General features: G+C 42.0%; 1 protein-coding gene across 7 annotated transcripts in view; it reads left to right on the top strand.

The window, feature by feature from the left end:
- Nucleotides 1-67: 67 nt before the first annotated feature.
- Nucleotides 68-10,095, top strand: part of ELP2 (elongator acetyltransferase complex subunit 2) — a 46,968-nt gene continuing 36,940 nt past the window's right edge. For 4 of the 7 annotated variants that reach the window (XM_008055511.1, XM_008055510.1, XM_021711127.1 and 1 more), the window contains exons 1-3: nucleotides 68-263; nucleotides 3,020-3,098; nucleotides 8,016-8,086. In XM_008055511.1, coding sequence (XP_008053702.1) covers nucleotides 126-263; nucleotides 3,020-3,098; nucleotides 8,016-8,086 — 288 coding nt within the window. In that variant the 5' untranslated portion in view covers nucleotides 68-125. The remainder of the gene's footprint in view (nucleotides 264-3,019; nucleotides 3,099-8,015; nucleotides 8,087-10,095) is intronic. The other 3 variants (XM_021711128.1, XM_021711129.1, XM_021711126.1) reach the window with 1 other exon arrangement.

Genomic DNA, 10,095 nt, shown 5'->3' with positions numbered 1-10,095 from the left:
GGCGGCCTCTCCCCCGGCTGCCTTTGAAACGCGGACCGGATGTCTCCAGGGGGAGAAGCCCCACACTAGGAATTCCGCTCCGAGGGCGGAAGTGCGCGTCTCCGGGCCGCTGACCAGCCTGCATCATGGTGGCACCGGCGCTGGAGACTTCTCACGTGTTTTGCTGTCCAAACCGGGTGCGGGGAGCCCTGAGCTGGAGCTCTGGGCCCGGGGGACTTTTGGCCTTCGGCACGTCCTGCTCCGTGGTGCTCTATGACCCTCTGGTAAGAGGGGGTAGCTGGACGCCCGACCTCCTGTGCAGGGCCCGAGCCGCTGGGCTTGCTCGGGCGGGCTGTAGTTGCCGCCCTTAGACCTAGGAGGAGGGTTTGCCGGGGCAGCCCCCGTGGGCGCGGCGTCAGCCCTGGATCGCGGCCTGTCATGCCAGTGGCCTGTTAGCCATCCGAATGCGAATCTTACCTGAAGCCTTCCTTGGGAAATGTAGTACTGTCCAAGAATCAGTCTGAGTTTTAAAATAATGGAAATTTAGGTGTAGGTTAAGGACGTCATCATCCCGCAGATGCTGTCTCAATTCATTATTTCCCTCAATGTAGGTAAATGAATTCTTGTATTGAATTTCAAACAAACGTTACCTGCCTTTTAGCTACGGGAGTGGGTATTTTAAAGAAAATGCCAGTTTAGGGAAAAGGTCAAAAGGGTTGGGGATCCTAAACGCAGATTATAAGGAAGGACTTCTTTATACTTCAACCGATTAGTTGATTATTTTATTGGCCCTTTGCCCTCCAGACTTCTCAGTGAATAGTTTTTGCGTGCTACCCGGAGCTCATTATGATCCCATTCTCACTAATTTGGGACGATACAGCTAGTGTTGCATCTCAAAAGGAGCCTTCACTGTAATAAGTGAAATGCTTTTGGGAGGCGAGAGAATCGTCTGAGTCCAGAGGTTCGAATCAAGCCTGAGCAACTTGGCGAGACCTCGTCTCTACAATAAATAAAAAAAAAATTAGCCGGGTGTGGTGGAACGTGCCTGTGGTTCCAGCTACTTGGAAGGCTGAGGTGAAAGGATCACCTGAGCTTGGACAACAGAGTGAGACTACTCAAAAAAAAAAAAAAGGAAAAAGAAAAAGGTGAAATGCTGAAACTTAAAATGCAGTGCAGTGCAGCAGATGGCTAAATGTGTTTCTTATACAGCTTTCTCAACTTTACTAAAAATTGTATTATCCATATACCCTTTGCAGATTCAAATTTATGTATGAAATATTTTTATTCACTTTCCTCCATCTTGAGCTTGCTTGTCTCTTCCTGGTTTTTATTTCTTGTTAATTGCCAGGCATTCTTGGATGGCAAGAGAAAGCACATAAAACCAGGGGTAAACTTGGCCATCGGCCAAGAACTGACTCAGCTTTGGAAGCCCATCTTTGCAGCAGATTTGTTCTTGGACTTTCCATCCCATTTTATATGACTGGCAAAATTAGTAAATTTAGCATAACAAAGATGTATTGCGTATAAAAAGTACTTTGTTTTATTAAATATGTCCTGGTTGGGCATTTAAATACAGGAGAAAAGAGCACGGCAAATGCTAAAATAAAGTTTTGAGAATGATGCTCATTCAGCAAATTTTTGAGGACCTTTTTTTTTTTGAGTAGGAGTCTGACTCTGCTGCCCAGGCTGGAGAGCAGTGGCACACTCACAACTACCACAACCTTGACCTGCTGGGATCAGGCAATCCTTCTGCCTCAGCCTTCCAAGTAGCTGGAACTACAGGCATCTGCCACCATGCCCAACTAATTTTTTTAAAAAAATTTATTGGTTTATTTTATTTTTTTCAATTTTTTTAGTTGAAGTCTCACTCTGTCTCCCAGGTTGGAGTGCAGTGGCATGCTCACAACCACTGCAACCTCCACCTGCTGGGCTCCGGTGATCCTTCCGCCTCAGCCTTCCAAGTAGCTGGGACTACAGACATGTACCACCATGCCAGGCTAATTTTTTGATTTATTGTAGAGGTAAGGTCTCGCCAGGTTGCCCAGGCTGGTCTCAAACCCGTGGGCTCAGGACATTCTCTCACCTCAGTCTCCAAGTGCTGGGATTACAGGTGTGAGCCACCGTGCCTGACGTACATTTTTGAGGACCTTCTGTGGGCTACCCTGGGCTGGGTGATGATGGCACAAAGACAATGAGGGATAACTTCTGTCAATGAATTTTCAGTCTAGTGGGAGAGACAATGAAATACATTACACTGTGTTATATGTACACAGAAATGTATGCATATAGTAATCCAGGTGTGAAATATATTACTTTATGAACATTTGTCCCTATTTCTTTTTCTCTTCCATGAGAATCCTACGTGGCATATAAGCAAATATTAAACTAATGCTGTTGGCAATAGAGAAAGGGACTTGTAAAGAGGAAAGCACAGTAGTTAGAGAGGAAGCTCAACAGTGGAGGGGGAGGATAGTGGTGAAAGCAGCCTGGTGAAGACCTTAGTAGTTATGGCCCCTGACATTATGCCACTGAGGCTGAAGAACCCACCACCTGATTGGCTGTGGAATGCAAAGTGAGTTGAGAATTTGTAGCCATTCATAGCAAATTCCTCTGCTGAAGGGGTTTTTTGGGTCAGTGAAACCCTCAAATTGGTGCAAACATGGTAGAGGTAGCCGTGAGGCCTGTGGGAACACAAGGAAGAAGCTATTTGTCTAGCCTGGTGTGTTAATAGACTTCTCAGGTGAGAAGGACATGGGCACTGAGGAAGGGTGAGCAGAGCTAGGCAGCTCTCAGGGCAGTGTGACCTAAGAACTCAGTGTGATGAGAGGATAGGATGCTAGGAATGTGGAGCATGTTGAGAAAGGGAGGGCTGACAGAGTGAATGAGTAGCTTAAGCCATAGTTAAAAGTATATGAATTGAAGAAGGTGAATGTGTTTGATATAATTCTGACCTTTTTATTAGTGTTGAAAGCACAATAAATTTATTAATTCCTCTGGAGGATAAATCCTAATTTACTAACTGGTATTTTCTTCTCTAAAGAAAAGGGTTGTTGTTACCAACTTGAATGGCCACACTGCCCGAGTCAACTGCATACAGTGGATTTGTAAACAGGATGGCTGTAAGTATTAACTTGACTGTTAAAGCTGATCTCAGTTGTTTTCTGATAAAATATGGTTAGCCATTTTTTTTCCTCAGCACTTCTCTTATTTTAGCATTACCTTATCTGATGTTATGTAGTTGGAAAAGAGAAGAACAATGGTATGCCCAGTGGAACATCTGACCTTTATGTTTTCTTCATAGCAGTTGAAGCAACCTACAGCAGTGCGTAGGATGAGGGGAGAGGTAGCTCTTGACTTTGGAGAGACCTCATCTCCTCCAATTGCCCATAACCTTTGACTGAAAACTTGTAAGCAGGGCCTAGGCCAAGGCTGTGATTCAGACTTAGCTTCTAGGTTTGTTTCTGCCACAGACAGGCTGTTGTTTTTTGAGCAAGATATTGCGTTTTTTGAGCAAGATATTGCATTTTTTAAAATCCTGGTTGATACCTTAATAACATCTGAAAAGTAAAGGATTGGACTAGATCAGGAAATTCTTAGAGGTTTGTAAGATCTATGGGGTCAAAATTATTTCCTTTTTTTTTCCAGTCAGTGTCTCACCATTGCCCAGGCTGGAGTGCAGTGGCACACTCATGGCCACCACAGCCTCTTCCTGCTGGGCTCAGGCAATCCATTCGCCTCTACCTCCCAAAGTGCTGAGATTACAGATGTGAGCCACCGTGCCCAGTTTTTTTTTTCTTTTTTGTTTTTTGAGTTGGAGTCTCATTCTGTTACCCAGGCTAGAATGTAGTGGCACACTCATAGCCACCACAGCCTCTATCTGCTGGGCTCATGTGATCCTTCTGCCTCAGCCTTCCAAGTAGCTGGAACCTCCAAATAGCCACCACACTTGGCTAATTTTTTGTTTTATTGTAGAGACCAGATCTTGCCAAGTTGTCCAGGCTGATCTCAAACCCCTGAGCTCAGGCAATCCTCTCATCTCCCAAAGTGCTGGGATTATAGACGTGAGCTACCACGCCTGGCCAAAAAATTATTTTCATAAGTTATTCACTGTTTTTATTCTTGTTCTGTCATGAGTGTACTGTATTTTCCAGAGACCAAATGATGTATGATATTGCAACATATTAAATAAAGAAGCAGATATGAGAATCTAGCTATATTCTAATAAAATCAGATGTTAAAGAGATTTGTAGAAATGTAAAATAGTCTCTTCTTATTTTTTGTTTTGGAAATTATTAGTTTCCCCCCATTAAAGTGTTATTTATGTTAACATATAATGGAGACCATTGTTATTTTTAAGTAACCTATTAAACAAGGACTTGTCAAATGTATTCGTTTTAATTCTTTTTTTTATTTTTTTTTTGAGTTGGAGTCTCACTCTGTTGCCCAGACTGGAGTGCAATGGCCACTCCCGGCCTCCACAGCCTCAACCTGCTGGGCTCCAGCGATCCTTCCGCCTCAGCCTTCCAAGTAGCTAGAATTACAGGTATGCGCTACCACGCCTGGCTGATTTTTTTATTTCATTTTATTGTAGAGATGAGGTCTCGCCAAGTTGCCCAGGCAGATCTCGAACCCCTGGGCTCAGGCAATCCACTCACCTCTGCCTCCCAAAGGCGCGGGATTACAGGCTGAGCCACCGAGCCCGGCTAGTTTTAATTTCTAATATGGTTAATATTAGCATATATAGTTTATAACACCAAAAGCTCTTTGGGGTCCTCAAAAATTTTAAGAGTGAAAGGAGACCTAAGACCAAAAAATTTGAGAATTGCTGGACTAGTATCTCCAGGTCTCTTCCATCTCTAGGATTCTTTGACTCGAGAATTTTTTTTTTTTTTTGAGTTGGAGTCTTTTTTTTTTTTTTTGAGTTGGAGTCTCACTCGGTCGCCCAGACTGGAGTGCAGTGGCCGCTCCCGGCCACCACAACCTTGACCTGCTGGGCTCGGCAATCCTTCCGCCTCAGCCTTCCGAGTAGCCGGAATTACAGGTGCGTGCTACCACGCCCGGCTAATTTTTTGATTTATTGTAGAGATGAGGTCTTGCTGTCCAGGCGGGTCTCGAACCCGCGGGCTCAGGCAATCCACTCACCTCAGCCTCCCAAAGGCGCGGGATTACAGGCTGAGCCACCGAGCCCGGCTGAGTTGAAGTCTTAATCTGTCACACAGGCTGGAGTGCAGTAGCACACTCATGGCCACCACAGCCTCGACCTGCTGGGCTCAGGTGATCTTTCCGCCTCAGCCTTCCAAATAGGTATGCACCACCATACCCAGCTAATTTTTTGATTTATTGTAGAGATGAGGTCTCACCAAATTGCCCAAATAACACTTTAACAGGGGTCTCAAACCACTGGGCTCAGGCAGTCCTCTCCCTCGGCCTCTCAAAGTGCTGGGATTATAGGCATGAGCCGCCATGCCTGGCCATGGCTCCAGAATTTTTAACTAAGATATTGATTACCTTTAGTTGGTGCTCCCAAAATCCTATGATATTTCCTTAAGTATCTTAAATATCCTACAGTAGTAGTAGTGTAGAGTCTGAGTTAATTTTGTTTTTCATTTTGCAAACATTTATTGAGAGCATTCTAAGCCAGGCACAAATGTAGAATTTCCTGAATTAGTGAGATTTTGCTATGATTTTATGTGATATTTTTAAAAAATTTAATAAGCTACACATTTCTGTTGGTAATAGAGGATTAGTCACATACTAGGTCAATAAAAATCATTAAAGGGTACAATGGGTGTCTATTAGTGTGGATAATAAAACACAATTGTAATTATATTAATTGCCACCAAATGACATCAAAGACTTCACTCTCAGTATAGGAATTTGTTATAAAATATTAATTTGGGCTTGTGTAGTTTATCTTCTCTTTAAAAGTGAGTTTACATAAAATGAATTGCTTGTGTAATACTGTAATCTATAACTATCATGACTGATTTTCTTCAAGAATAGGGCCCTACCTTGCCAGGTAATTCAGATAGCCTTTCTAACCTCTTATCAGTGACACAAAAAATTTTAATTGTATTTCATATTTTTAAGATTCTGATTTTTTTTTGAGTTGGAATCTCACTCTGTCCCCCAAGCTGGAGTACAGTGGCATGCTCATAGCCACCGCAGCCTCGACCTGCTAGACTTAGGCAATTCTTCTGCCTCGGTCTTCCAGGTAGCTGGAACTGCAGGTGTGCACCACCAAGCCTCACAAATTTTTGATTTATTGTAGAGATGAGGTCTTGCTAGATTGCCCAGGCTATTCTTGAACCCCTGGGCTCAGGCAGTCCTCTCGCCTCTGTCTCCCAAAGTGCTGGGATTACAGGCATGAGCCACCATACCTGGCAAGATTCTGATTTTTAATGCATTACTTTAATATACTTTATTATAATTACTCTTTTTTATTTTTTATTTTTTTTTGAGTTGTAGTCTCACTCTGTCGCTCAGATTGGAGTGCAGTGGCCGCTCCCGGCCACCGCAGCCTCGACCTGCTGGGCTCCGGTGATCCTTCTGCCTCAGCCTTCCAAGTAGCTGGAACTACAGGCACGCACTACCATGTCTGGCTAATTTTTTGATTTATTGTAGAGATGAGGTCTCACCAAGTTGACCAGACGGGTCTCGAACCCACGGGCTCAGGCAATCCACTCACCTCAGCCTCCTAAAGCGTGGGATTACAGGCTGAGCCACCGAGCCCGGCTTATAATTATTCTTAACCCTTTGCACTCGGGGACATCTCATGGCTCACCTACCAGCAACTTGACTGCACTTTTTTATGTAATAGTGATAAACGTACCACTTTATATTTAGTGTTGGAACCAATTATTGTATTGTAATGATATTTAGCTTATAATGGAATTTTGGACATTGAGGAACTTATTCATGACCAAAAAAATCAAAATTTTATATCTTATAATTTTCTAACGTGGTAACATGTGATACAGTCATTGACATGCATTGCAGGTTTATTGATATGTGTTGTGCAATAGTAATTTATTTGACATCTTGCATTTGTTGTTTCTCTGTTTGAACAGTGATCTCGTTTTCTTCTTCCCACATTAAAAATATGTAATTTATTGTCTAGACTGTGTACCACTGTGAAAGCACTTCACACATTTTTTTTCTGTGTAATGCCAGCTGATTTTTAAAAATACATATTTCTCACTGTATATTTCCTTTTTGGTGCAATTTGAATGGAAAACTTCAAGGAAACATACATTTTTGAAAAGTTTGCACTGGTATAAGTTTATCCTGTATAATCACCACCAATCTCTTTATGTCCCCTGAGAGGGGATATCCGAGTGGTTTGCTAGATTTTCGATGTCCCCTCAGAGGAGATATCCGAGTGCAAAGGGTTAAAATCATGTAGTTAGCTAAGTGACTTAATTTCTATGATGCATGAAGATATTGAAGCCCAAGATTAGTTGGCTGGCAGCAGAGTTGGGACATGAGCCTGGGATTTCTGAGCACAAATGCAGTGTTCTTTAGCCTCTCCCTTAGCTCTTTCCCCTAAATATCCAGCATTCAGGCCAGAAGAAACAAATACATGGGAAATTAAAGCCACATCCAAATTTTATTGGGTTATTTTCCCTTTTGTTGGTACTAACTCCTTTTCTGTTATCACAAGAAGCTGTAAATGTGTAAAAGAGCTATTTTGAAATTTGTATCTAACATGAAAAGTCGTATACTTGATAGCAGTTGACTGTACTGTTTCAAATGACGTTATTCCTGACAAAAGTGCTTAGCCTGAATCTAAATATGAGGAAACGATTAAACAAATCCAGATTGAGGGTAATTCTGCAAAACAGCTGACCTGCCCTGTCATAGAGAGAACGAGATTTAAAGAAAATATGGCAAAATATTAACAGGTTGTGATTCCAGGTAAAGTATATAGGGGTGGTGTTCTTACATCTTTTCTGTAGCTTTGAAATTAAAAAAAAAACAAAAAACTGAAAAAATAAAATGAACAAACATATTTACTGAGATATAATTTTTTTCAGCTCCTTCTACAGAATTAGTTTCTGGAGGATCTGATAATCAAGTGATTCACTGGGAAATAGAGAATAATCAGGTAGGTAGACATGTCTATAATTATAAGAAATGACTGTTATGTTTCCTTTAATTTAAGTTTTTTTAAAATTTCAACTGTGTTCTCCCTTTGTGAAGTTCCCGAATTCTTCTGTACCTCATAGGCCCTTTCTAGTTCTACTCCTATATTCATATGCTGTCAGCCATCTCTGTGAATTTTTGTCATTCTGGAATAATTTTCAAACTGTTCTTACATGGGCTGGTCTGTATTCAATGATAAGGCAGCTTTAACCATCTGAATGTAGATTTACATAATTCTGAGTGATGTTATATGTAACGTGTGGTATGAATAGGCCTCAGTTGGTAGCTATTTATGTTGTTTGTAGTTGTAAGCAAAGAGTAAAAGTGAAAGGTTAGTACATTAGTTAACCATTAACCATTAGTACAATAGATTTTTGATCATGTACCATGCAGAAGATGTAGATAAGACAGAATCTTTTTATTTATGAAGCAAGTGCATAATTTTGTAGGCAAAATGTACTTTATAAAATAGAAGGGTGGCTCTGTAAGAAGGTGCTTTAAGTGTCTGCACACAAGCATAGTGATGTGAGAATTCAGAAGAGATTTAAGAAGTAGCCTTTGAGTTGGGTCTTAAGGTGTAGGATGATTGCCTTGAATTTGATTTGGGACTTAAAGTGTAGGATGAGTGCGTTAGGAGAAATTAAAGGGTTGAAGATTCCAGGTAGAAAAAAACTAGCCTTTCTTAAACATATTACATCTCTAAACCTTTTTTCTTCCTTGCAAATCTCTAGGCATCCCTTGGAACGCTGAGAAACAGTTTTGGAAGTGTTTCTAGATAAGACATTGTGGGCAGTTGTGTGGGAGAAGTAAACCGGGAGGAGGGCACATAAGGATTTGAATACTAACTTTAAAAGTTTGTTCTTTACTAGCACAACTTTGGATTTCTAAGCACAGGGGTATGACTATTAAAAGATTAATCTGGCCAGGTGCAGTGGCTCATACCTGTAATCCTAGCACTTTGGGATGCAGAAGTGAGAGGATTGCCTGAGCTCAGGGGTTCGAGACCAATTTGGGCAACTTGACAAGACCTCATCTTACAATAAATCAAAAAATTTAGCCAGGTGTTGTTTCACATGCCTGTAATGCCAGCTATTTGGAAGTCTGAGGTAGAAGTTGGAAGTTAGGGAGCCAAAATAATTATTGAATAGTAATAAATAATGGAATTCTATCTGTGAAGTCTGTTCTGCAGAAAGGTGCTTCTACAAATAGGCAAGTAGAGGGAAGATGTGGAATTCACTTGTCTGTCATTTGAACCCGTATTTTTCCTTAGAAGAGAGTGCAGGTGTGAAGGTGGATTTTGCAGTCACCTCATTGTGAATGAGAGTACCCGAGTGGGGGAAGGTAGCAAGCCTGGCTCCTATGGGGAGCAATCTTGGCAGAGGAATCCAGAGGGGAGTATTTGCGCCTCTTTTTGAGACCTTGAAGTGACATGTGTCGGACTTCTCAGAGTTGCCCACGCTTCTTCAGCAGGGAGGACGGAGAGAACGGGAGGCAGATGGAGATAACGGGAGGCAGATGGAGGAGGACAGAAGGGAGGGTGAGAAGCATGGAACAGAGAGGAAGGGGAGGAGAGGAGTTAGGACCATACATTGTACTTTCTTAAAGGCTTACATGTCCCTTCCCATACACATTTCCATGCACACATTTACTTGCCGACAGAAGGAAATAATTCTAAGTTGGTGTCATGAGAGGTTTGACTCTTTGGTCAGTGTGTATCATTGTTTTTTTAAAATTAATTTTTTATTTTAAAGTATTGTTTTAAGTCGAGCGTGGTGGCTCACGTCTATAATCCCAGGCCAAGGTGAGAGGATTGCCTGAGCCCATGGGTTTGAGACCAGCCTGGGCAACTTGGCGAGGCTCTACAACCTCATCTCTACAATAAATCAAAATATTAGCCGGGCATGGTGACACATGCCTGTAGTTCCAGCTACTTGGAAGGCTGAGGTGGAAGGATCACCTGAGCCCAGCAGG

Source organism: Carlito syrichta, unplaced genomic scaffold (assembly GCF_000164805.1).
Source record: "Carlito syrichta isolate Samal-C Ts95f unplaced genomic scaffold, Tarsius_syrichta-2.0.1 Scaffold301868, whole genome shotgun sequence".
NCBI classification, from domain to species: Eukaryota; Metazoa; Chordata; class Mammalia; order Primates; family Tarsiidae; genus Carlito; species Carlito syrichta.
Note: the sequence above shows the minus strand (reverse complement) of the source record. Positions and strands in the feature narration are given on the sequence as shown.